At 41.0% G+C, this 27874-nt stretch overlaps 1 protein-coding gene across 2 annotated transcripts in view; it reads right to left on the bottom strand.

Moving 5' to 3' along the window:
* Positions 1-11147: 11147 nt before the first annotated feature.
* The window catches only part of sox1a (SRY-box transcription factor 1a), an 84088-nt gene continuing 67361 nt past the window's right edge, over positions 11148-27874 (bottom strand). The window contains exons 1-3 of one of the 2 annotated variants that reach the window (XM_040005713.1): positions 24749-26539; positions 20768-20817; positions 11159-14129 (exon numbers count right to left, since the gene is read on the bottom strand). In XM_040005713.1, coding sequence (XP_039861647.1) covers positions 20797-20817; positions 24749-25591 — 864 coding nt within the window. In that variant the 5' untranslated portion in view covers positions 25592-26539 and the 3' untranslated portion in view covers positions 11159-14129; positions 20768-20796. Of the gene's footprint in view, positions 14130-20767; positions 20818-24748; positions 26540-27874 lie in introns of those variants that run through there. The other variant, XR_005692238.1, reaches the window with a different exon arrangement.

Genomic DNA, 27874 nt, shown 5'->3' with positions numbered 1-27874 from the left:
GCCATAATAACAAAGTTATTATGTATTGACATATAGACCATATGGACAAAATTACTGGCAGCCTACATTATACACCTAAATGAGCTGCTCAGCCACTGAAACCATGCCAGAAGCTCCCAGTACACTGTTTGTGTGCTGATGTTAATGCAATAGGAGGTTTGGAGTGCTGGAGTAATTGAGGCGACTTTTACACACTTTGTGTGATCTACCACTTTGTGACTGAGTTGCTGTGGTTTCCTTACAATCACCTTGCATTAAAACTGCTTCCAGTTGATCGTGTAGTATGTAAGAAGGAAAATATTTTATCGTATTAAAGTAAGAAGTCTAAATCAAGCCAAAATTTGGTGAGCTCTTTAGTGCAACCGATTTTTTCACAAATATTTGTAAATGTTAAATGCATGACTAGGTGCTTGATTTTACACACGTGGCATTGGGAGTGCAAACACCTGAATTCAAAGATAAAGAAATGTGGCCCAGTACTTTTGTACACGTAGTGCATCATTTACAAAGTTGATAAATGCTATGAAAACACTAAGATGGGTGTGATTAAAGGCTTTGTGGTTTAAAGGTGTTTCATAAGTGTTTCTAACTGAAGATAGCTGGCTAAATATTCAAAAAATACTGTAAGTCATCGAGTTTCCATATGCTGACATGCAGTAGGGTAGCCAAACTACTAAAATATTTATAGAAAACATTTTTACATAACTTTTTTATGTGTGTTGTTTGATCATTGGTGCTCTTGTTACATTACAAGCAGCTGACAATGCACTGTTGTCAGCACTGGATACTATTATGCTGTAGATGTGAATTTGTTCTAGTATTGGTTTGCTGACACTGGACATTAAACAATCTGTGAGAAATGGCTGGCTCTTGTCTGAGACATAAGTCTCTTCTCAAAAGCGATGCAAGGATAAGTATTTTAATTAGAACAACAATAATATATTATTTTAGGTATGTAGGCCTTAAACTTAATATGTTGATTGCAATTCTGTGATTCGTTTAAATAAATATAAAAAGTGTTTGTAAAGCTTCAGTTGTAAGTATCTAATTTGTTTTCAACACAAAATATGACATTCATAAGGGAATGAAGATTGGATTAAGATCAGTTTATGTCGGTGCATTATGAGCTTTGACAGTGAATGTTTACCACAGATCCAGAAAAGCCTAATAGATGGCTGGTGAAGGTTAGCTGGAGAGCTTCATCATGAGCACTCAGGAAACGCTGGTATATGGTGCCATCTAGGGGTCGCCGTGCAAAAGCACATTAGATGCCTCAACGTGCAACACGCGTATATCTGCCCCACGGCGCTGCTGGTGCAGATTCAGGTAATTTGGTAGCTAATTAATTGCTTTGATTAGCTGTAATTGGAGGGCCGTTGAAGCACGAGTTAACCCTGTATCATGGGAGAGCAAATTAACAGAAGGTAACAATTAGGTCTATAGTCTTTTGTCAGCCGTTCGTTCATTCATGAAGCTTCCACGGTGTCAGAAACATCAGGCTGATGTGCTGTGACTTGACTGAATGAGTTTTAGAGTGTGTTTGGTGTGCGAGTGATTGCACGGGTGAGTCCGTAAATGAAGAAGTGAATCAGCTTTCGGGTTTCTGTGTGACCTCTCGACTCGTGTCAGAGGTTAATGAATGTGGTTAATGCGGCTTGCGACACTGAGATCGTGTCAGTGCGCACGGTGCGCGCCGCAGGACGCCAGTGCCCCTCTGAGCAAAACAAAATAATAGGTGTGTTTGTGTCTCTGGCGGTGCTGATGCGCGTCACATGCCTTCTCTCCATGCCCGGTCCGGGTGCCAAGAGAGGGGCTTAAACCTGCGTCTGGAGATGGGAGCTGTGAGATCCCAGGGAACGGATGCTTGGCACCGTGAAATAGGATTTGGGAAGGACCGAAGCAATGAAGCGAGAGGGAGAAAAGCCACTGCCAAGTCCTCTCTACGGAATTGGTGCCCCCCTCCTCACCCCTTAAACACATTCAGTTTGCGCGCGCGCGCGCATACACACACACACACACACACACACACACACACACACACACACACACACACACACACGTGGATATATGAAGAGCAGAAAGAGGGGGTTGTGAATGGAAAGAGAAGAAAATAGAGAGTTTAAGAAGACGAACAGAGTTTGGAGCAATATCATACAGTCAGTGAGACATTGACCTCAACATGTGTTCCTCATCGTAACCAACTCTTACAACTCTCTAATCCTGCCACGGTGTTGCCAGGTGCTTCCTGTTTGCTTATTCGTGGGTGTAAATGTCCGCAGAGGCATATGGCATAGGTGTGTATGTGCAGGCTGACAAGACACGGAGAGAAATGGGAGGGAGGGATAGCAACATAAGGGGGTGGGGCTCCCCACTTGGCTGTCAAATACTGTGATTGATTTCCCACCCCGTGTTATCAAGGCCAGCAGCCACAAGGATCCTAATACACACAAGCTATGAGCAGCCTCAATGCACTGAAAATAGGTCTATCAAGTCTCTCGCTCGCTCCCGCTCACGTGGTCATAACAAATATCTAATCAGCATAATTGGCTCTGCGTGCATCGAGCAAAGAGAGCAGAAGAAAGAGAAAACATAGTTTGCTCAGAGTGTCTCCAGTCTTGACAGTGTACGAGACAGAGAGAGAGAAAAAAATCAGTTAGGAACCTGAGCACAGACGACTGAGGATGTGTGGAGTCACATTTCTACTTCATCTCACACGTTTATTTATCTCACTCGGCGTGATCAGATCTGATCTGAGGAAAGCAGCTGAACTCGATAAGCCTCGCAGTCTAAGACAGACGGATGTTGTTCAAAGTGGGGACATCAGTAAAGAGTGAAAGAAAACTGGAGGCAAAAAAAAAGTTAAACCCCTGTCTTCGTCACACTTTCTTATTCTCTTTCTGCTTCCACCTGTCTTTCCTTTTCTTACTTCTTGCCCCCCCCGAATGATTTCTCTCTCATTCTTCCCCCCACACCTCCAATTTTCTACAAAAGGACTTGTGCAATTTTGCCATTACTCATATTATTGCTGGTGGCTGCAAACCGAGTCTTGGCTCCATTCCTCAGGGGTAATTGGAAACTGCAGGTGTGAGAGGGCACATTAGCATACACAAGCCTTGCACAGCATACTGCTTCAACCCTAATGGCAGCATGAAAAATACATCTATCACGCTAATGCCGAAGAGACGGATGTGTTCTGTAGTTACACCACTGAGACCAGTCATAAAAATGCGATATCCTGTGGCGTTAGAGAGCCGGTGCACACTTTTTCCCAAAGTGCGTCTGTTTGTGCTTTTACCCGCCACGCAAAGAAAGAAAGAGGAGAAGGGGAGCGCGCATCTTGTAGTATGTTAATTTAAAGACATTGACAGGTGTATTTTTCAAATATCTTAAATATGTCACAAGTTATATGAACTGTGGTTGAAAACACGCTGCTTTATGCAGCAAAAAAGGGGCTACTCTACGCACGGTGCCAAAATATGTCTCAGTATGCTGGCACAGGGGGCTTCAACCAGCAAACAAACAGCATTTACTGAACAATAAGTTACATTTAATGTGCAAAGTGTCAGTTGAACAGCAGCTACGGGTTCCAGATGATTGAGGTGACAAGAAGAAGAATACCAGCCAGTGAAAATGATCAACCTTAAACTGAGCTGGTATTTAATGAAACAGGCAATAACCCAAAAAGGCTGTTTGGAAATTTCAGCATTTTAGAGACAATGTGATTGAAAAAGAAGCAGCTGAATACCTTACAGGCCATTCACTGAGCATAAACTATGAAACTTTGTCAACAATAAAAGCCTTTCTTGAAGCTGAGAAATGGTAGTATCATCTTAAATCAATCAGAGTGGCCAAATAACATCTCTTCAGATCTAATTTTGCCTTGAATATAAACAACAAAAATGCATTTAAAAATTGCAACAATCTTTTCTCTTGAAGGTGTTTCACGAAATGACAGTAAGAGGGGAGAAAACTGCAGTTTTGCAAATGTATTTCTGCTATTGTTTAGCATTCAAAAATCTTAACTTAAATTTATTAACTATATATCAAAATCACCTTAATCATAATTTAGTTGCAAGCGCATGTGCCAAAACCTTATTTCTAGCCAGGTGAAACTTAAAGGGGACCTTTAAGTGTCATTTCTAGCTCACTAACAGTAACATATACATGACAGAGAATGGCTAAAAGCATAATAGGTGTAATTAAGAGTCATTTTCTGTGGTAAAAGCTCCCCAAAGCCTGCGTGACATGGCAACAGTTTGATCAGTAAAATGAGCTGTAACATCTGGTAAGGCTATATGATTACATGAAACATGTAATCTGTGTGTTTATGTTTTTTTTACTGGTGACATATGCTTGGCTGGATTGTTGTCCTTGTTCATCAGTGCCTCCTTCAAATCATTATTACCAAGTGTTATTTAGGCCAAAAGCTTTCTTGCCACTTTGGCATTATTGGTGCCATCTGTTGCTCAGTTACATGATTTGTAAAAAAAAAAAAATTAATAAATAAATAAAGGAGGGCTTTGGCATTATATACAATCATAATCATGACTCGTGTTTTAAATCAGTTCTTCAAATAACATCAAAAAAAAAAAATAGAACACATGTTGATCACTTCGGTTAATAGTCAATGTTTTGAGATGAGACCTGCGGTGAAAACTGGCAAAGGAAAAAAAAATCTGTTTCAGACAGTGATGGCAACCCTTCTGGATATAATTAAATGTGAGTTCTTTGAGTAATATTTGTTCAGAAATTATGATCTGGTGGATTATTGAGAAGCAGAGCTGACTCTAAACTAATCACTAATTCCGCTTCTGAATTGGGAGACATTTGTTTGATTGTCATGAACTAAATGAGGAGAAAAAGTACAAGGAGAAAAACAGTAAGGACTCACACCATTGTAGGACATATTTTGCATATTTCTGCCATCAATCAGCTTTACTGCCGAATCTGTTTGTGTAATAACTTGTTGAAACCTTAAAAGAAACCTTGTACTTACAAGAAGCTGTTAAAATTATTTAAAAAACTTATTGAAATCATGCCCACATGGTTGTCAGCAATAAAAGAATTTAAAATTCACTAGAAATCCATATTGTCAAATGTAATTGTAGGATATTTTCTATATCTGGATGTCCAGTGAGTCACCGAGGTACACCTTGCCATCAAAAAGGAGAAATTTAAAGCAGAACAACCAATTTCTTCTAAGGATGTGAAATAATGACCCATTTGGACCCCCTGCTGTGTGTGCATAGGGTGTGTGCCCATTCAACTTGCTATGTTAGCAAATTAAAGGGGACACACAAGTCTGTATGTGTTATTACCATAACCGCACACACATACACTGACTTGCAGAGACTTTCTTTGTCCTGTCTTCAGTTTTTCCTGTCTATAGGACAGTGCTGTAACAGCTTGTTAAACAGTGACATGCATTGACTTCCAGACGCCCTGCTGTGCACATCTCACTGCAGTCATGGCTTCAAGAACACGAATAAGCCATCACTCCACTTCTTCAAGGCTGTGGTTACTTCACAGTGACTGACTTGAACAGCCTCACAGAACATGCATGTACTCTGTGACTATACAGAGGGAATATACAGAAAAACACAGGAAACCCGCCAAAAATGCAAAAAGAAGAACAGGAGAGATAGGGAGGTAGGATGGAGACGAGGCAATGAAAAATTTCAGAGCTGATCATTCATGTATTCAAATTTTAATATTTCGTGTCAGCTCTGAAAAAATGTTTCTTTGGTTTAAAACATCATCTTTTCATCCTTTGCATCACAAAAAAAATGCAGCACAAAAATATGCATCCCATTTATTTGTAGCTTTGGTGGCATCCTTATGCGCCATAACAGCTAGGTGATCTCAACAAGAAAACACACGAAGCTATACCAGTTATTATGATAATTAATGTTTGTCACACAATTTAAAACATAGAAGCACACAGAAAGTTCAAAGGTAGCCTATTCCTGCCCTTTTAAGCCTTTATTTTACCAGTTCATTACCCCAAGTGTGCCAGGATCACACAAGGCTGATAGGCCTTCTGTAGTTAGTCGTTTAATTTACATATATGTTGAAATTACACAGATCAGTTTTAAAGGGGAGTTTAAGAGGGCAGTCTGTGAAATCTTGAACGGACACATAGGAAATGACTTAATCTAAAAAACAGAATAGATAAAAGAAAGAGCTAAGTGAGCTCAGTGGACTGGTTACAGGCAGGATCTCACATGTTTTGGGATGTCAGTACTTTCCCGTATCATCTGATGCTGTTGCGGTCAGGTTCTGCTGGTCCACACATTAGCAGTTATGAGTTATGGATGCATTGTAAATATATGCAAAATGACTTACAAATAACTTTGACCGGCATAGCTATCTGTGCAAAAGAAAACTGAGACCTTTCTCTATGGACTTTCTCCCTGTGCATGTGTTAGTTCCCTCTGGGTACTGTGCTTTGTGCTCCAAAGATGTGGTGACTTTAAATTTGAAACGGGTATGAGGTAGATAAAGTGCTTGAAGTGTGTAGAATACAGCACTATATGAATATATTGTTAAAATCTGACTTGGTAAGTGGACCGGTTCTTATGTAGCACTTTTCTAGTCTACTTGAGCGCTCCAAGTGCTTCACACAACATGGCTCATTCATACAAGCACTTTTTTCCCTACACCTAAGTGCTTTCTATCTAAAGCTCAGATGAATGAATCAACTTGGGGTTCAGCATCTTGCCCCAGGATACTTCAGCATGCAAACAGAAGCCAGGGATTGAACCACTAACCTTCTGATTAGTACATGACCAGCTCTACCTCCTGAGCTACACCCACCCCAAGAAGCTTGCAGCAAGTACTACCTAAGGCCAACCTTACTTAGCTTCAAGGACCAGACTATTTTGAGAAGTGCTCAGGGTGGTATGGCCATAAGCTAGTAAACTTGGTTTTTTAAGCACTTTGAGTTGCCTGTAAGAATAGAAAAGCTAGTGATACACTAGAATCACTTACCAAACGGTCAGCTGTTAAGTTTGATAGCGTGTAATGTAAGCTGCCAGATTTTGATAAGGAATAACTCTGGTTCTGCTTTTGATACTGAAAACAAAAGCTTGTTTTAATCTGTGAAAATGTGCAGCCATTACCAGGCTGTAGCTATGTTCTACGTAAACTGTGCAGCAGTGTATCTGACTTCTTTTCAAACCTCACAGCAAATACAAATAATAGATTCTGTATTTGACAATGAGACGCAGCAGGTGAATGTCTGTTTCAAAGGTGGGTCATAGCCTAGCCTAACGTATAGTGCTCTTATTAGTGCCCACATGGGATTTTAGCCAAAAACGCTATGAGAAAAAAAGAGCAGTGAGGTGTTGTATCTGCGGCTTGTGGCAGATGGAGTTCATCAGTGAAACTGCAAATATTACAAAATAATGTCGCCAGGAGTTCATGTAGGTCTATTGTTTTCATTAAAATCTGTAAGTGTTGCTGAATGTGTGTGCCTGTGCTCTCCTTGCAGGAGGTCAGTATACTCCTGCGCTGACTGACTGAGGAGGATTATTATGGGATTAGGGGTGTCTCGGTTACCGGGGTGAGATGATAATCACAGTGGCTGTCCTCTGATCTCGACGGGGATAGGAGTGTCAATCAAACTGGAAACACTCAGAGATGAGAGGTACCACTGCTGTGAGCGTGAACACGTGCGCAATGTGCTCTCTGAGCTGGGTGTTACATGTTTGATCACATGTGTGAATGTTTTGTCTGAATCAGCTGTCAGGTAAAGGGAAGTGGGGAAAAGAGGAGTTAGTGTTTTTTTTCTTTTCTTTTTCATCTCGCCAGAAGATGAGTGAATTTATGTTTTATGGAAATAAAATATGGCCCACACCTCCCTCCCTGCCTCCAGATGGTCCCTGTGGAGAAAGGGTGATTATCTGGCCCATCTGAGCAAGGGAACCTGAGAGTGTTGATGTTGGGTGGGCAGTGCGGTGCCACGCCAAGCCTCCTGTCCCCAGGAGCCTGAATACGATCCCCTTTACCTGCCCCCTGTCTCTGGTCCTCTCCCTCCCTCCTCCACCCCATCACCGGCTAGGCTTACTGCAACTCCCCCACCTCCTCCTATCCTCCCGCTGTCTACGCCCCAGGATAGACTTTCTTCCACCTGACAAGGCTTGGCCTGGATTACTGGAATACCTGGACAGGTAAGTCAACTGATGAAGGTGTCAAGTGCATCTATGTGTTTTTATGTTAGTTTGTAATGCTTAGCAACCCAATCAGGAACAAAGCAGTAGACATCCACAAAAGAGGGTTGCTAAGAACTCTGCAGAGCACTTTGTTCCAAAGTCCACTTTAGTAATCCCATGAATAAATAACCAAGGGCCACCAGCTCGGTTAATAAACTCTTCCTCATTTTGATTTTCAACCTTTTACTCCCTCCTTTCTCTCCCTCTCCTCTCTCCATCCTACTCGTCCTGCCTGCTAATTAGGCCAGGTCTTCGGTTTCCCTGCCATGGGTGATATGAGTTTATCAGAGCTGCCTGTCAGGCTGCAGGGGTCAGAGAACGGTGTTGTTGGACCAGACTGCAGCTTGAGCTGTGGCACTAGCTCAGCCATGAGACAGAGAAAAGAAGCTAACGGATCAGAACTAAAAGAGATCCTATCTGATGCATTTTGTTTTCAAGCTCAGAGATCCCGCTAAAGGCCTCAGCAGAAGACAAAAAAATCATGATGGGACTTCTAAATGATATCGCAGCTACTGCCTGTATGTAACTGTTTCCTTATTATCACTGATATAACACTGAACTATAAGCACTAGACCAAACGTAACTAAATAAAGCTACAGGTCATCTCACGCTTCATTAATGTGGCAGTAAATAAAAACACAGGTGTACATAGAGGTGTTTTGAGCACTTTTTGAGCTCGAGCACTAGTTTTCAAAAGCTAAGAGCTATTTTTCCTCTTAGCTGATTCTCATACATCCTATAAAAAAAAATATGATTTTTTTTGCAACACTTGCTATTAAATTTGGCGTATGATTTGCAACAAACAGTGATTAAAGTCTTGATATGTCCTTTGCTGGTATTTAAGCAAGATAAGACAAAGATGAAAGGCTGATTAGCACTTCAGCTTCACTTTCTTTCTCCTTTGGTTAGTAATTAGTAGATTTAATTTGACAGTTTTAGAAAGACTTTTATAAATAGATACTTGAGAGGTTGGCCTCTCTCACTGAACTCAAAACACAAGATCTTCTTAACCATTTTCTTCTTTCTTAATGTAATAGTACATTTTTAAGCACTTATTATTTGAGTAATGCAAACATTTAATCATCCATAGTCCTAATATATTAAAAGTGAACTGAGTTGACATCAGTATAATCACTGATATTATTACACTAGATTTTTTGCTGTTTTATTAAATAAAGATGTGCATAAGAAAAAAAAACATTAAAATTAATGACATATGTTTTAATTCACGAGATTCATTATGTTACATTTTTTATGGGTTTGTTAATGTATTAGAAAAAGAAACAGGTAATCCATTACTTTTGACTTGACATGAGATTGTGCTGTAGGTGAGAAGTTTAACAAAACAAATAATGATATATTACTTACCGATTTAGTCACATTGTATGAGGCTGTGCCACATGTGCTGTTCTACTCTTTTTAAAGGGACATCCTTTATGTGAGATGTTGAACTATTAATTATACATCTTATTTCTTTATCTTTCCCTCCTGCTGCAGATTACGAGGGTACACTGCAGTGCATTCAAAAGAGGGCAGTGTAACCACACATGCAGGGCTTCCTTGATGCTTGCCCCTATTTCCGCATCTCTCATATAAACAATATTAAAGCATTAGAATACACCTGTACATGTAGTATTTTATATAAACGTTTGCATCTTTTGCAAATAAAACCTTTCCAACAGCAACTTGGTTTTTTTTGTTTCAGTTTAATAGCCTATTTGTCAGGGGCACAACGTGGGGAGAGAGAGAGAGAGAGAGAGAGAGAGAGAGAGAGAGAGAAAGAGAGAGAGAGAGAGAGAAAATGAAGTATGACTAATGTAATTTGAACAGACATTTCAACAGTCAGAGTGAAAAACCCAGTGGTCAAGCTGTGAGGAAAAAGCTGCACCTGGTAATTGCTGCAACACCCACTGACCCCTGTGCAATGTGCATCAGCATAACCCTTCACAACATGTAAGAAAATTGCTTCATAGTTAGTGCATTATTGTTTCAGTGATGGCAGAGAGGTTGCTTTGCTTGGCCCTGGGTGGCATCATTAACACAGGCTGGAGCAACGCGTTTAAATCAGATGGCATTGTCACAGGTGTAACTACTGCTGTTCATGCATGTGATTAATGTCCCCTTTTTTGATTAATTTCCTACGTTGGCTGAGAAGCCTTCGCATTTGTGATTAATGAACCTGCAGCCTAATATAATGTAATAGTGGCTTATTTTTTCTTTTTTTGTATGTGTATATGCATGTGTGCTCTCACTGGTTCCTGTGTGTGGTATCCCAGTTCAGTCAATAGTGGCAAGCGAAAGGTCGGGGTGGAAGAAATCATGCACAAAACCTGAAATTTTCTTAACAGAAGAGTTTGTCTCACTTGGAGTTGTGATAAGGGTAATATGCCAGGCTGCTACGAAAAATCAGTTTTAAAAAGACAAGGGGAAAGATATAGAGAGCCTAGCACACAGCTAGATGAAAAGTTAGTGGGAGGCTGATACATAAATCCGCATACAATGATGCAACTCTGGTCTTAAGGGTCTAAGCTTCTGTGTCTGCCTGAGGGCTATGATGGGTGTGACCAAGATGCTGCAAACCACATCCTCACACTCTTCTCTTTTCAAGAGGAAAAAAAACAATATACTGCTTGGTTATCCTCACTGTTGACCTTTTGATGTCTAAGTCAATATTGTGTCTGTTTTTTTTCTCACCACCACTCTCAGGCTTCTTCCCTCTCCTGCCCACCTTCCCCATATCCCCAGTGGTGACAGAGACGGAGGACACAGGGGTCTGTAATTAGTTGGTTGACCCCGGGGTTGGGTTGTGTGACCCCGGCAGCCGTGAAGCGCAGATCCAGCCTGATCAGATGAGTAGTTCTGAGGGATCAGTGGTTGAAAGACAGCCGCCTCCGTAACTCGGCCAACCCAGTCACACTAGCCAGCGCAGCAGCGACGGGCACAGTTACAGGAGCCCGGCCGACGAGCCCAAACAGAGTCACAAACACCTGTCTGGGGTAGACTACAAACATACAGACACATGCTTTTCAACATCCACAGACACCGATGGGGCTGCAAAACAGACTACCTGCCACCATTCAAGGAAAGGAAGGGAGGAGGGGGGCTGAAGGGTAACCCGACCCAGGTAGGGGAAGGATAGGGAGGGAGGGGACGGGAGGTGAGGGAGGAGTAGTGCTGGCCCTTGGTCAAGTGCCTTGTATTCCACAAACAGGCCGCATCCAGTTACACTTTACCTGAGAAGCTGAGCCTGAGGAGAGGATTCAAAGAAAAGCTTGTGGACCTCCCTCTCTTTGGTGTACTTTCTTTGGCGAAGAACTACATTCTGATTTCTTCTGAGTGTAAAACCAGGGATTTAGTGAAAACAAAGGCCAGTTCACATGTGTAAGTGCTGCACAAACATTATAATAGCTGCGTTACTGTACGTACGAGCAAGACTGAGGATTGGTAAATGTGGCTCAGCTGCCTGCACTGCCTCCGCAGCTCACCACACTAATTAGAAGCGGCGAGATGGGAGAAAGGGAGAGAGTGTCATCAAGGACACGCTGGGAGACGTTCACCTGAGACAGCTCAGTCACTGATGCTCCGGGCACATCAGTATGACCTGAACACCGGCACTGTTTGAAGTTGTGACAGAGAGAACGAGAGACAAAAGCGTCTGGATCTAACTGTAGGCCTTGGGGGAATAAAGAGATGGGAAGAAACAGAGAGGAGGGAACACAGAGTGAGGAGAAGGAAATTCGTTGGAGAAAAATAGGCAAAGAGGACAGGGAAGAAAAGCAAAGGGAGAGCACTTCCCCACTTTCCTGTGTGAAAATTGAGGCCTGCTCTTTAGGACACTTATTATTTAGTCTCACTTTCTGTTACTTATCCCTCATTTGTTTCTACCTCTTTACCTCTCTCAAGTCATCATGTTTACACAAGCTGTTATTGCCATTTCCCCGTTGTCTAACCCTCTGCTGTTTTTCCTCTTTTTTTTCTCTCCCCCCTCTTTCTTTGTCTTTTCGCTACTGGTTGGAAATCTGGAAGGCTTGCTCATCGGCGCCAGCCTCTGTTAATCCCCTCCCAAAGCACCTTAGCAACGCTAGGAATTTAGAGATGCTAAAAAAAAACCACACGACGACAACGACAACAACTGTTCTTAACACTGGGCTCATATTGGCAAGAGTGGCCACATCTTGAGATGTGTGTGTGTTTTCCATAAGTAGTTCAGAACAATCTGGAAGGGTGTGATAACCAAGGATCTCTCAAGAGTGTGTGTTTGTGTGTGTGCAAGTGCAGAACGTGTGGGTCTGAACGTGTGCACAGAGTGGGACTGCGTGTCTATGTAATATAGTTCCTATATAACAACCAGCAACCTGGTAATCACAGCATGTAGTCACCTGAGATACTTATTATCTAGTCTCTTTACATGTTCCCTCTTTGTCTGTACCACGGCACAAGCTGCACGCTGCTGGATGAGCGTTTGTCTTTGTGTGGCGGGCTGCACACACCTGAACAAGTCAATGAGAGGCTGAAAACGAGTGAAAGAAATATATAAATTATTACAGACTGCAGTGAACAATTTATGTTATTATGGGCCCAACTTTGATGCTAGCAAAATGCATTGATGAAAAAAAATCAATAAAGCAAGGTTACAACACTCACAGCAATTACGACGTCAGTTATTTTTCATTTATTGGCTTTGTGATTTTCACACATCAACACAGATCACCCCAGCACCTTTCGCTTTCTCTACCCAAAATCAATTACTTAGGGGCAATGGTAAAATAATTGAGGGCGCATTTAGGCCTTGAAATTAATACATAGTTTAAATGTTAAAACTTTTCTGTAACTTCTCACTTTGAAGTATTAATTTACCTCTCAAATTGAATATGAAAATAAATGACGGAAGGCACAGTATTTTTTTTATTCTCAGGATGTAATAAGATGCAAGAGTTTATTTGGTATGTACTCTTTATCCCCCCCCCCCCCCCCCCCTCCCCAGCCATGCTAACAGAAAAAACAAACTGCAAAATGCAAGTGCATAGCACATGTCTATCTCATAAGATGACTTTTAATCCATCAAAAGACAAAACAAAACACACAGAAAAACCTGATAATAATAATAATAACAGTAGTTACTTTTCTAAAGCAAAAAATATGTATATTACATGGCGTATACACTCATGCACAAGAAAGATGTTAATAAGAAATTAACAGCATATCCAAACAATACATGTTTATTATAGGGGATTGTGTTCAAATGAAAATGACCTGTTTCATCTGATCCTCTGTTCCTATAGTGGCAGATCTTTACAAGGTTTCTTTTGGGCTGGTCAAACAGCACGTTAAATACACTTGAGGCTGTAGAAATATTCATTACAGGCATTTTGACGGATTTTACAAATCTGAAAATGCAGCGGGTTCTTGGACAACATGCCAGCTGAGGGACTAAGAGTATTAAGACAGTGAAACTGGCTCCAGTGAAAACCACGAGGGAAGGAGAGCTGCTGCAGTCAACGCAGTTTCCTTTTGTGTGTGTGAGTGTGCATGTGTGTGTTTGTTTTTGCTCAGATGGGCAAAAATATGGGGCTAGGATTGTTTTGTTACCCACAATTTTAAGCTAAAAAAAAGCCACACGATCTGAAGTCATACACTTTACTTGGATACAAAACATTGGGTGACAGGAGAAAGGGGTTATGTAATTAAGGGGTTTCAAGAAGGTAGCATCACAGAGGAAAGAACGAGTTAATGGAAGAAATTTGGGGCTCTGACAGTTGCTGACATTTTCTGAGAGGTCTTTTCGCCCGCACCACCTATCTCCCAGTGCTCAAGGTAAAGATGGCCTGCCAGTAAAAGGGATGAGAAGCTATCTGTAAATCACAGTCTCCCCACAGTGATCCAGTTCAGCTGGTCATAGACTTGATGGCCATTGTCCTGGAAGACAGATAGAAGCACAAAAACAAGGGGACAAACAGATATATGTTACTAATTTGTAGAGGATATCAAAAGTCAGTAAAAGTAAAGTTATTAGCAAAAACATATAAGTATGTGTGTGTGTATATATATATATATATATATATATATATATATATATATATATATATATATATATATTATAAGCAGACAGAAACACATAGAGTACATGTACATTGTCTAATCTGATGAATGGTTAAATGCATAGAATATATATTTGCAGAGAAATTAATCAAATTTATCCCACACCTTAAACAGTCTGATAGGTGACAACAATCTAATGGCTGCGGAAACAAATTGAATAGGGTTATAACCATTAAGAGCAATTTATCTGTACCTCTCTGACATTTTCCGGTGACATACACATCCTTCACTTGTTCCAATCTGACCTATCTAAACGACCCAGTGTTTTGATCACTTGACCCAGCAGAGTTCAAAGGGCAGCCGGTTCAAACGGCTATCAGTGCGCTGCAGGTTGCAGTGGGCATCATAAAACTGCTGTTTCTTATCTGAACTCTTTGACCCCTCATTAACCCCTCTCTGCTGCTTTGAGAATTATCGCCTGCCCCACATTTGTCGAGGCGGTGAGAGTCACTGAGAGTTTGTGAAACACCGAGCTAGTTGTAACATTTATAAGAGCAAGCATCTTTAGCTTCACTTTGGCAACGCAAGGGTTTTACCGAAATGGAAACAATAGCATTGTAACATGCTCGCGGCGCTAACATATCTATGCTGCACTGAGGTCATGTGGGAAAGGAAAAAAAAGATTTCCTTAATACCAACTTGTGAGTTTGGACATCTTCAAGAAAACTGTGCGAATAATAAAATACTGTGAAGTGAAGAAATATGACAAAGTTTTGATGTGCGGCAACCTTATTTGCATGATTTAAAGGATCATATTAAAGTTAAACAGCGGAACTTTCCCTGTTATAATTAAAGCCTGGATATTCACAGGCACCCAGAAACTTTTAGTGACAACGCATGAATGTGGCATAATGTAAGCGGTGGTAATACTCACTGACTTCAGAATCACAGTTTCAGCTGAGGCTGATGGGAATGCCGTTATTTAGCGTTAAATACATAATTTGGTCTGTTAATGGCACATGATGAAAAGGGAGGGGATTATTTGATTTATTTGATGGGAAATATTGCATATGAGCCACATGACTTATCAGCCTCACTGAAGGAAAACTCAGTACATCAACAAAGTCCTCAAGATACACTGGACTACATGGCCAACCTACAGATTATACCTACAGCAACCACTAAGCCATGGAAACCCATGTCACAAAGCTCCCTGTGCACAGTTTTTGTGCTGATGTTAATGTCAGATGAGGGTTGGAGCGCTGCAGTTATCGAGTCAGTAGAGCACTGGTGATTTTTATGCACTATACGCCTTAGCACTCAGCAACTCCGCTCTGTGGTCTGCCACTTCATGGCTGAGTTGCTGTGGTTTCTAAATGCTTCCACTTTGCCATAATACCACTTACAGTTGATTGTGGAGTATCTAGGAGGGAAGAAATTTCACAAACTGACTTGTCGCAATGGCGGCATTCATTTACAGCACCAAGCTTGAATTCAGTGAGCACTTTAAAATGACCCATTTTTTCCACAAATGTTTGTAAAGGTTGACTGCATGGCAAGGGGCTCGATTTTATATTCCTATGGCAATGGAACTGAAAACACCGGAACAGAGATGTGGCACAATACTTTTGTCTATATAGCATACATTGTCTGAGAACCATGCATCATGGCATTTTGTTTTGCAGATGAAAATATGTTATTGGACAGGTGAAGCCTCTGACCTGCTGGTGCAGTAGAGGAAAAGTCAGCAGAATGCAACAAAAAGACTACGGAGAACATGAATTTTTTCTCAAAATTTCACCTCACTGCTTTTGCTAGACGGTGTCTGAACACCACCTGACATCGTCTACGATGTAAAGAGCATTGAGCATAGAGCATCTCTATGTGTGTCCAAAGCTTCAAAGTTTGTCTCATTGCTTTGTGGGGACCAGCTGGGAAAGAAGAAGCAGTGCTTCTGCATGTACATGCTTTTATTTTTAAATAAGACTTCAATCAACCTCCTGAAATTATAAGGTTCTGTTTAAAAAGAAAAAAAGGTGTTCAAATGGGAGAGAAGAAAAAACAAGATAATAAGTAGGCTAGAAAGAAAACAATATTATTGTACTCAAACGTACCATTACTTTTGTATTAAAAAGAACTTATTAGAGTCAAAATGCTTTCGAGAGTTTTATAGTTTCCGAATGGTCTCTTAGTTTATTCCCCCACCCCCCAAAAAGACTCAAGGTTATTGCATATATTTAGTGAGGGACAGGAAGCCACTTACCGTGCTTTCATTAACATTTATTCTAAAATCCCCTTTTCTCTCTGGAGCACATGTAATAGTCTGACTGTTGCTGCCAAACAACACTAAGTTTGCTTGTCTTGAAGAGTCCATGAAAGAAACTCTTTGTAGAAGCACTTCTGCTGAGAGAGGGGGGAAAAAAATCTAACAGTAAACGATTCTTCCTTCAAGAGCGCAAACAGGAGTATTTCAGAGGACACTTAAAACTTATCATGTGGCCTTTCCTTGTTGTTGTGTTTGGAACAAATAGGCACTGAGGTATTTTCTTATTTGAGCAAAGCAACACAATGCTTTTGCCTGAGAAAATGAGATTAACTTTTAAAATATCGGGGGGGGGGTTCATTTAAAGAACAAGATTATTTATTTTTAGTAGCAAATAGCTGATTTTATTCATGTTAAGGAACAATTTCTTCATTTCACAGCCTTAAAAACTTCCCTCTACATCTGTTCACCCATTGATGGATTATGGATTTATGTCAGGTAACAAGGAAGTCTCCAAGAGAAATAATTTCCTTCCATGGTCATAGTAAGTATGACAGGACCAATACGGCAAATGGGTAAAGTTGGGCTTAAATTCTTAAAGGGCTGTACTTTAATCCAAATGATATTTTCTTAAACCCAAACAAGTTGTTTTATTATCTAAACCTAACCGAAGTGCTAGAAAACACAAACTAATGAGGAAAAAAGATATTGTTGTTATTGAACTGCAAAGTCCACATAGGGTGGAGGTCAGGGTTAGTGGATGGGTCAACAAAACACTTTTTTATTTCAAAATGCTCTTATTTTTTTAACTATGTTCCTTAATCTTAACATGTTTAATATAATAAGCTTGATGAACAAGGTCCTCTGCATTACCATAATCCTAACTAAGTTGTTTCGTGTCTCGGCCTTTGCAAACATAGGCAGAAAACAGATGAACCATATTGCGCTCTAATGGGTTGTGTTCAAAGGGGTTAAGCTGGAGGACCTGTCACTGTGCTCGCCAAAGTAATTGCTTACATCTCCTTATGCTGCTGTAATCACTAAACAACTCTGACAGGGCGAGAGTCAAACAGTCAGGGAGACTGTAGAGCAAGCCAGCTCTTACTTTTATCCATTTTAGTTGTGGTAAAAGTCACAAAGTCACATCTGTGAGGTGAGAAAAAATTAAAGAAATATCGCTCTGTATAATGCAATTTAATTTAACAGAGACACAGTCTGAATGATTAAAAATGACCATACAGTTGAATTGACACTTCTTTAAAAGAGTTAAAAAAAATTATATGAACACTATATTCTTCAAGAAGATGGGAATTTATTGACTGTATCTGACTTTTTAAGCAAAGTCGAAAGAATAAAATGCCTCCTGAAAGGACAATCTGATGAATGCCTGTAAAGGTTATACAAGTTTTTCTTTTGTCTTTATTTTTGTCCTAATATAGCTTCAACCTAGGGGGTTTACTTAGAAGTTGTCTGTTGTCTGGCAGATTTTGTTTGGGCCCGACTTTTGTGCCACTTTATGATCGTTCGGCAGTTATTTGATTAATTATCAGAGCACTGCATGCACAGGTGCTTGTGAACTAGGCCTTTACCCCAACGCTGAAATCTAACATAAAAGATAGGATAATTAATTTTTAAACTCTAGACCAATCACATTACTTCACTCCTACCACTGAAAAAGTTGTGCCAGTCAGAGTGGCTCGCCACATTAAAAGATTCCTTTTAAGTGCTGTGTGCACGGTGGAGAACTTCGAGCCCTGAAAGCATGGCACAACAAATCTACAGTCAAAGTGTTTGTGGAAAAGGTGAAAGCTCAGTCATGTCATGTTATTTAAGTATGTTGACACTTATTCTTTGCAACACAGTAATCCAAAAATATACAGAACAGTCAGTATACTGTATGTAGTTTTGAATTTGTTGCAGGTATTAGTAACATGACATCAATCCAATATTTCTAGAAATAATTCTGCATCATATTTTAGCGCGATTAAAATTGTATTTAATAATAAAGCATGAAACACTGCTTTTGCCAGAAAAGTTGAAAAAAGGGTTATGATGCACAGGATTAATGACCTCTGAGTCCCCCTTCACAAACTGGCAGGTTACTGAATATTAATCCAACAGTATGATGAGTTTGGAGCTTCAGCCTGGTCTCATTTCCAAGTTTGTTTAATTAAAGGTAAACACAGTAGATCATTGTGAATGATGACAGTTCTCAAACCAGAAGCTGTATGTTTATCATTGATGATAATTCCCTGCTGCCATCAGAGGGCAACAGGACAGGTCATTTATTATATTATTTAAGTAACCCAAGGCGGTTTTTCACAAGTACTGACTGCTCTACCGTATTTCTGCAATGCATATTTAAATTTTACACAGTAGGAATGTTTTTTTATGTGTCTTGCATTTCTTATTTTGGACTTCCTATTTTGCTTGCCCCTGTTTAAAGAACCTGCTGAGAAACCCGGTTTCTACCAAAAATATCAGTGAATAGCTTCGCTTCATTTAGATGTAATGCCCACTTGTTTGCAAGTCTCCCACCTGCATGCCATGTACCAACTCTGAATTTAACAGAAACAGATGGAAAAAGCAGGTGTTATGGTAGTTCTGCTGCTAAAATAAAGTGCCAGTACCTGTGCAACCTAAATTAAATACAGCAACTGCCTGTGTCCTTGGATTTAAACTTATTCCTAACGACTTTAATACAGTTTGCTCCTGAATTTCTGCCATTAGGATTTTTTTTCCAGTGCGCGAAGTATCAAATTTCTACATGGCAGATAAGTCTCAGGTAGGATGATGGGGTGGCTGGTTTGGTCTTTAATATAAAAGCCTTTGACACACAGAATCTATAAATCATTTAACTCTATTATGGGAAACTGTTGTTAATTACACAATTGTATATGTTGGTATCTTTTACCCATTGCTATGAATCTTTGCCAGTCTTGACTAAATCATGCTAGCCACCTATACTGTGGCCACAGTGGAACATGAAGGAAACACAATATCAATATTGAAATGTTGATATGGTGGACAATAGGAAAATGAAATTCACTGGTTGACAGTTTGGTCTGCTGCTGTCGTGGTGACAGAAACTGATGACAAAAATGTAAGTCATGAAGACATTATTTTTTGTAGAAAGTGATAAAATGTATTGGTGTGATTAAAGAAATTTTTAACACAAGACATTTCAAGAGTTTTTTTTTCCACAGGCAAGGCTGGAGGAGGCTGAGATTGTGTCTTTTGTAACAATTTGTAACATTCTTTCAAAGTTGGATTCATGAAACTTTTTTCAGATGGCATTGGTGAAGATGTAAAATTAAAAAAAAAAAAAAAAAAGAATACGCAGAAGAGGTAACAGTGTAGCCCAGATGGGAGGGTCGAATAAGCTTTGAAGATTTTAACTTAAAATTTGCAGTAGTTTCATAAATGTCACTCCATGTTAGACTATTTTTATTAAACGAGAAGGGATAAGTCCAGATTGGTAAAGGGAGACTGCAGACTTGTGACTTTTGTAAAAATCCAGGCTACCATCTTGACTAGGAATCCTTAAACACTTTCATTCAGTGATGGACAGTGAGACCACTCAGTATGCTGCACCCCACCCCCTTAACTTGCATCTTCTACAGACTTATTCTTCCCTTTCTCCTCCTTCCTCCCCCCCAAAATCCCCGGTTCCTGTGGAGTGGCAGGTTTTGTGTGGTCCCCAGCACTGTCCCGTTTTTATCTGTCCTCTGACGGGTTACCCCGGTCCCCCTCGCACCTGCGCCGCTCCCAGGTCCCTACAGGAATGCGCTGGGGCTTGTAATCGCCTTTGTGGGGGCCATTGAGTTGTACGGCTGACTGAAACTTCCCAACCTCACAGCGCGCTGGCCGCTGAATGGGACTCAGCGTGGGGCGGCTCTCCAAACCGCGGACCCTGCCAAATTCCTACAGTGGCGCTCCACAATCACTCCCACACAGGCCCCGATATACCGCCAGGCAGGAGGGACGGGGAGGGGTCGGGATGTGGTGGTGGTGATTGTGTGTGTTGGATAGACACATGGAAAAGTCTACATTTAGCTCCAGACAAGACGGACACTTTCTGCGTCGCCACTCCGGATGCACATGGCGCACCCCCCCCCCCCCTTTTTTTGTTATTGTTATTATAATTATTATTATTATTATCATCATCATTATTGTCACTTTGTGAAGCTGTTACAGTAAAGCAATGATTTGGGGTAACAATAAATGAAGAAGATGTATTTTAATATCTCACCTCTTAAAAAAAAAGTTCCAGTGCAGATGCTATTCCAGCAACGGTGAAATCTGGAAAAAAAAAGCAAATAAAAAAAATGCGTTTGGTGGATGTTGTGAACAAAGTTTCAAAATAAAGCAATTTCTCATAACTTTTAGTACATTTGTGCCGCGTTTCGGTGCATTAGGTCTGTGTGCCGGCATATAGCGTGGTAGCTGTGGGTAGATAGAGCAGCACTGCAGGATTAAGAGGCAGCAAGATTGTTAAACATGTCAACGTGTAATTGCACGATAAGGCCCTTCCGAGGAATTCATTGGCCCAGTTGCTTTCTCTATTCCGCGCTAATCTCGCCCGGCACATTCGCTCTGTGCAATCTGTCTCCATAATCTTCTGTGACAGAGCGGGCGACGAGAGCAGGCTGCTTGGTAATTTTTTTTAGGGAAGGGGGGAGACGCAGAGAAAATATGCAGAGGCGTGATAAAGTGACGCTAATTATCCCCATTTAGGACAGGGAGTGCAAGGGATCGGGGCTTTACGAACAACCGAGTGTGCGCTGGAGCTGATGGCCTCCTAGCACGGAATATATCGGTGGCTACAAGATAAGGGTATCGCACGGTGGAGAGATTTATTGGCCAGCCAGCTGTACGTGCGCGCACTCACACAAACACACATAGACTCTTTCTCCCACACGCGTGCGCGAGCGCACGCAGCAGTAGCAGCAGCAAGCGCCACATAGCCTGTATACTTTGCACCCTACACTTACCCCCTCTTCCACCTCAAGGTGTAATTTATTCGGGTTAAATTTGCCAGAACGCTCCTCTTTTTAGCCTGGCGATGCGCCGTGACGCGCTCCGCCTCTCCGGGCTTTCAGTGTTAATCCGCATCTCTTCACATCAACAGATAAGATAGAAACAGATGCAAAAACACACGAGGAGGCCATCCCCTGCCATACGGTGCACGCTGTATTGCGGAGATGTCTCCATAGATGCAATTGCTTTCGGGTTTTGGAATTTCAACTAATTTCCAGACATTGTTCCTCTTGATTTTTTCCCCCCTAAAAGATTAATGCGCAGCCAGACGTTACATGCTTTACTATGAGGCCTAACAGGTTTAATTGACATACCATGCAAGTCTTCATCAGTGTGAAATAGGCCCTTTAACTATGTATTTGAGATTAATTGATTTTTTTTTTATGCCTAAGCAGGCATAAATTCCCCTCATTTGCATGTGTATGACTATTAGGGTATCATATGAGGCCTACAGGCGATAAAAACGGAAAATCTCAAAAACATCTGTGGCCTGTCTTCAGCCTAATATATACATATATTTCTTTTAGATTAATGATAATTATAAAAATGACGCGGGCATCTTATTCAAAATTCAGGTGTTTTTGTCAAAGGTACCAAAACCGGTCCAAAATCAAAACACTACATCTGTGAAATTCTGATGAGTCATCACCAACTCAACAAGCTACTTGTCTGCAGAGCTGTGACGAGTGGAAGTCAAAATTCAGTCCGAGCAACAGTTTGGACACTGTCAGGTTTGTGCGTCTGTTTTTCATCTAAACAGAGATTTTTCTCCTTTAATTACAATCACGGGTCGTTGGTTCACTCTCAAGTTTCAGTGGTTTTTATCGAACATGAAATTATTGTTCGAATCCCAGTTTGTGCCTCACGCACTTTGCCCACACCCCCTTTCACTTTTCTGCTATTTTGCTCGAGAGTAAAAGGAGCAAACAAGTCCCCCACCACCTTGCTGCTTCTCACATTATGGGAGTAAATAATTAGAATAAAAGCCAAGTAACATAGATTGCATTTATTTGTTAGACGAGTGATCAAGCCTCTTTAAGTGCCGGTTCTTTGATTAGCAAGCTGATGAAAATGCAGCTAAAGAAATTAGGATTCTTGTGAATCCCACCCTTTTTTTCTTTTTACCCTCTGTCGCATTCTAGCTTATAACGTAGAAATCAATATATATAATCTAATAATTCACATATATTATCTGACATCACCATAAAAATAAAGCTAATAAGAGAAGTGAATGCAAGATGAACTGATGGTGCAGTTCGGGTGAAAGATTACTGACAACCCAGACTTCGATTTTTATCCCCTTATTTAAAGAAACAAATAATATAATCTTTAAAATCTTTTTCTTTCTTTAAGACATTTTTAGATAGCTGTTCTTTGCTATCCCTGCCTTATTCTTTTTTTTTTATAGTGTGTTCAGAACAGAAGCTGTAAAATTGGAATTTTAAAAAAATGCATCTCAGGAGATCAAACACATGTTAAAAGTGATTAAATAAAAAAAATAGCTTAATATTTTCCTTTTAAAAAATGAAATACACAGTGGAGAAGTTGTTCAGTTTTTAAGAGCAGTTTATACTAAAAAAAAAATCTGCTTTCATCGGAAAAGAAATGAAATTCTGGCGCAAGTTTCCGGAAAAAAAATTGCAATTAGACACACTGATTAATATAATAGTAGAATAGATAATGAACTAGTTTCATTTAGAAATATATATATTTTTAAAAAAGATTTAAGCTGCTCTTGCTAATAAAGGATTAAAGGATTCACATCTCATAAGATTTTGAAAGGGGAAAATGACATGTGCTTATTACAAATATAATCAAATTTCTATTCATAAACGAGAAGGCTTCGTTCATAACACTAACAGGTGGCTGTCATGCTAAATGTTTTTCTTGTGCGTTATGTCATCATAAGTTTTCAAAATATTCAAAATCAAGCTTGTCCTTTTATATTTATATTAAAGGAGAACGCGGGCCACAATCTGGGCCTGCATTGAATATTTAAAAAAATGTTTTCACATTATTGGAGCCTGCGTGCTACTGAAATAGAGAAAAGCAAACTTTTTAAAAACAATTTATGGACACGTTTCTAAACATGAAACTTCAGCTTCTAAAACAGCATCCTGTTAGTGAAATGGTTCCCTCACAGCCCTACAGGCTGTAGCTTTTACGCGTAATTACGCACAAACAATTGGACCATTTAAAAGCTCGAGGGATCTGTCCACCAGCGTCAAAATTTAAATAGAAGATTTTGTTTTTTGTTTTTCGTGAAGACTTCTGACGATATTCTTGTTACCTAAAACAAAACAAAACACTTCTGTAAGACCACTGTGAAAAATAATCAATCTAAGACGTTCTCTTAAGAATCAAAGCAACATCTTGTGAAATTTATTCAATTATTCTTCATTGCAATATCAGAGCTTTTCGCTCGCGGAAAAGCACTTAAATTACAACAGCGGTTGCCCGTCATCCTTTCAAATATTAAAATTATTCACAATTTACAAGAATTAGAGTGTTACAATAAAAAGAGATGATTTCCAAGAATTATGACACAGGCTTCTGCAAATGAACACAAATGTTTAAAGAAGCTGATTTTCCCATATCTTTTAAAGCACTTTCTTATGATTATGACACTTATCTCATTTTCAAATAACTTACAATAAACTCCCCCCTCCCCACCCCGACCCCCAAAAATGATGAGACAATTGAAGCAAATCTCCCCAATGTGAAAACCTGGCGTAACCCTCAACTAAGACTGTGAAATAAAGGACAAAAAAAATAAATAAATGATAGCACAATAACCAATATCTCAGCATCATATTTGTTATATAATTCCACTGGTGGCTATTCCAAAAAAAGCCGAGATGAATATGCTATTTACCCTTCATTTACAATATCATAAACATTCTGTACAAAATGCAGGTAGTTCTCAGGACCGGGGTTATTTTAGAAAAGAGGTAAATATTTGGTTATGGTTCGTTTGCAGTTTTCAATTATTCTATGAGTTCTAAATGTGTGTTAGCGGGACGGTCCCGTTCACTCCAGCCGTGGCGCTCTGGTAATGCTGCGGCAAGGCATGGAGTCTAGTTTGCATTGAGGGGTCCCCCGGCTCTCCGGTAGGTAAATACATGCTTATCATCTCTCTCAAGTCTCCGGGGCAAGGACCCCGTGAGTGTGTGCTGCTGACGGGAGGGCTTACACTCGGCTCCGACTTCACCAGCGACCCTAATGTCCCCATGGCAGCTGAGGAAGAGACGCCGGAGCTCTGGTGCTGCGTGTAGGTGATCCCGCCGTAGCCGGATGGGGAAGCGTTCATGTAGCTCTGAGAGTTCGAGATGGGGCTGTACTGCAGGGCTGTCATGTCATAGCGGTGCATGGGCTGGGGGTTGTGTGAATGATGGTGGTGTGAGTGGTGGTGGTGGTGCGCTCCGCTCCCCGGGTGCTGGCTGTAGGCTAGCTGAGCCTCCTGCATCATCGCTGCGGCCGCCGCGGCAGCAGCCACCTGCCCCGAGTACGCACCGTTCGCCCAGCCGTTCATGTGCGCGTAGCCGGAGCTGGCGGAACCTCCGTGACCTCCGGGGCTCTCCAACCTCTGCCCGACCCCGGATGAACCCATGCCAACCCCTAAACCAACTCCACCGCCACCGCTCGGCCCAGAAAGAAGTCCACCAGCAAGGGAATATTTGTCCTTTTTCAGCAATGTCTTGGTCTTCCGTCTTGGTCGGTACTTGTAATCCGGATGCTCCTTCATGTGCATGGCTCGCAACCGTTTAGCCTCGTCGATGAATGGACGCTTTTCAGCCTCGGACATCAGCTTCCACTCGGCGCCCAGCCGCTTGCTAATTTCAGAGTTGTGCATTTTGGGGTTCTCCTGCGCCATCTTTCTCCGCTGCCCACGGGACCACACCATGAACGCGTTCATAGGTCTCTTCACCCGCTCCTGATTCGCTTTCGACCCGCTATTCGGCCCCGTTTGCCCCGTCGTCGTGTTCGTTTGGGGGCCGGGGGAATGAAGGTCAGTTTCCATCATCATGCTATACATTCACCTGGTTTTTAAACTTCGCCACCAACAGAGAAAAAACAAGTCACTTTCACAACAGGTCAGGCGCACACAGGTACGGGTGCGCTCGAGATGACTGGGCTACAAAATTAATATTCTACCCCAAATTGAAATAAACACGTGATGAAAATTAATCCGAAAAGGCATATAAAATGTTCTCCAACCAGCAGTTCGCCCTGTTTTCGCCTGGGCTGGTTCACATCCACTGTGATAGAATGCGCATTTGAGCCACTTTTCCTGTCGGAGTTGAGAAGTTGGTTAAAGCGGCGGCCATATGATGAGCACTGACAGCGGTTAAATGAGCCACAAGCGGCCAATGAGGCTCTAGCAGCGGAATGATTTGCATGGCGTTTGGTCAGGTGACTAGAGGACCATAGAGGAAGAATACACCGGAGGAGGAGGAGGAGGAGGAGGAGAATGAGGAGGGAGAAAGGAGGGTCAATCCCACAAATAGCACGAGGCATTTGAAATTTCCAAACACGCTCTCGGAGACTTCATCCACAAAAATAACGAAGATTTGTTAGCACTGATGTAGCGGCCAAACAGTGGGTGCAGTCTGTGATTAGGATGAGTCAAACATCTCAATTTATTTATATTTAAAAAAAATAGATTAGACTATGGCTGCTGATTTTTTTTTTTTAAAGAAGGAAGAAATCAGATAGCTTATAAATTAGGAAGCATAAAAGTGTGGGTAAAAAAATTTTTTACCTTCAACTTTCATCCCAGATTTGACATTGAAAAGACACTTCCTCTCCTATTTAACAAGTTATCCTCACATTCGCAACGCGCACTAGAAGCCTGGGCCTCACTATATTTATGCACAGGATTTGCAATACACTATGCCCCCAAACTAGTCTCAGACGACTTGATGCTGAGCAAGCGCCTCAGATATCAAATTTTAAACCATTTCTCTCTCTCCCTCTCCTGTGCCCCCTCACCCCCACCCCCTCCTCCTTCCAGGTATGTAATTAAGGTTTGAAGTAATAGCAGGTGTCTGATAGAGAAATTAAGCGCATTTATAGCTGAAAACTATTTGAAAGAGATTTGGTTAAAAGAAAACTCTTGGTCTGAGAGACGAAGCCCAAGAGGATGGATAGTCGTATAATGACGTGAAATTGCCGGGGCAAAGAGCCATTATCGCCGTCTGCTGGTGATGGTGAATGAGTCCTGGCCACGCGCCCGCGTGCAGCTATAGATGAAAAGAAATACTACACGTAAACTGTCATTTTTAGTGGATATGTTGTGGGTCTGTTAACGCCTCTTATTTAACATCCAGTCAGGTATTCCGTTTGTTAAAAAAAAAAAAAAATACACGAGAGGGGAAAGCGGTCTGTGTCTTCGAGTCCGCGCATATATAATCCAGATTTCACAGCTGACCTCCCCTGAAAAGCCCAATCAACCTCTAATTGAAAGGGAAAACGAAATACCACTTCCCGCGGCGAGACTAACGATTTAATCATTCTATCGTTCTTTTGCTGTTTTTATTTTAATTGGAGCTTAGCTTGATATGGTTCTCTGTTTAGGACCAGAGGGAGCGAGATCACTCGGACGGATCCGGGCGTCTTTGGTGATAGGGTTAACTTGATGTCACGGTGGTCAATAAACGGTTACAGCGGTCCAGGCAAACGTGGCTTAAGGCCCGAGGGAGATGGCAATGTAATGATGACACCCGGAGAGCTTTGGGGAGGTGAGTGCGAGTGAAGCGATCACACACACGCACGCATAAAAAGAAAAAGAAAATAAGAAACCAATTCTTGTCTCATTATACAGATACAGCGATTTGTCAGTATCTGCTCAATATTAAAAGTCTAATTCATAAAAACATTTAACCTTCTTTTTTCTTTTAATTTAAACATATTTTTAACTAAATAATGTAAGCACACATATAACACCGCTAATATTAAACCGGCCTATTAATAAATGTATTAAATACATTTTCATGCTTTTCAGATTTCTTAAACCTGCCTGGACCCTGCCCTGACACGACTCTGCTTTAATTCACACCAGTGCTGCAATGCATCAATGCATCTCCAGCAGTTATTTTAAAAAAGTCGACATCCTGATAAAAAGATTAGAATTGTTATCGTTAGCTTTCTTAAATAGCCAATAGTAAGAGAAAATATGACTTCTACTATTACTGTCACTCTTGTTAGAATCATACTGTTATTGTCGTTATTTGTTCTCCGTGCTGAGTGTCTTTAGGCTTGTACGCACAGGATTAGCCTTTACAGTGACATTGGGACCCTGGTGGCCCCTGTTTACTTT

The sequence above is a fragment of the Simochromis diagramma genome, unplaced genomic scaffold, assembly GCF_900408965.1.
Source record: "Simochromis diagramma unplaced genomic scaffold, fSimDia1.1 OVJJ01000501.1, whole genome shotgun sequence".
Taxonomy (NCBI): domain Eukaryota; kingdom Metazoa; phylum Chordata; class Actinopteri; order Cichliformes; family Cichlidae; genus Simochromis; species Simochromis diagramma.
Note: the sequence above shows the minus strand (reverse complement) of the source record. Positions and strands in the feature narration are given on the sequence as shown.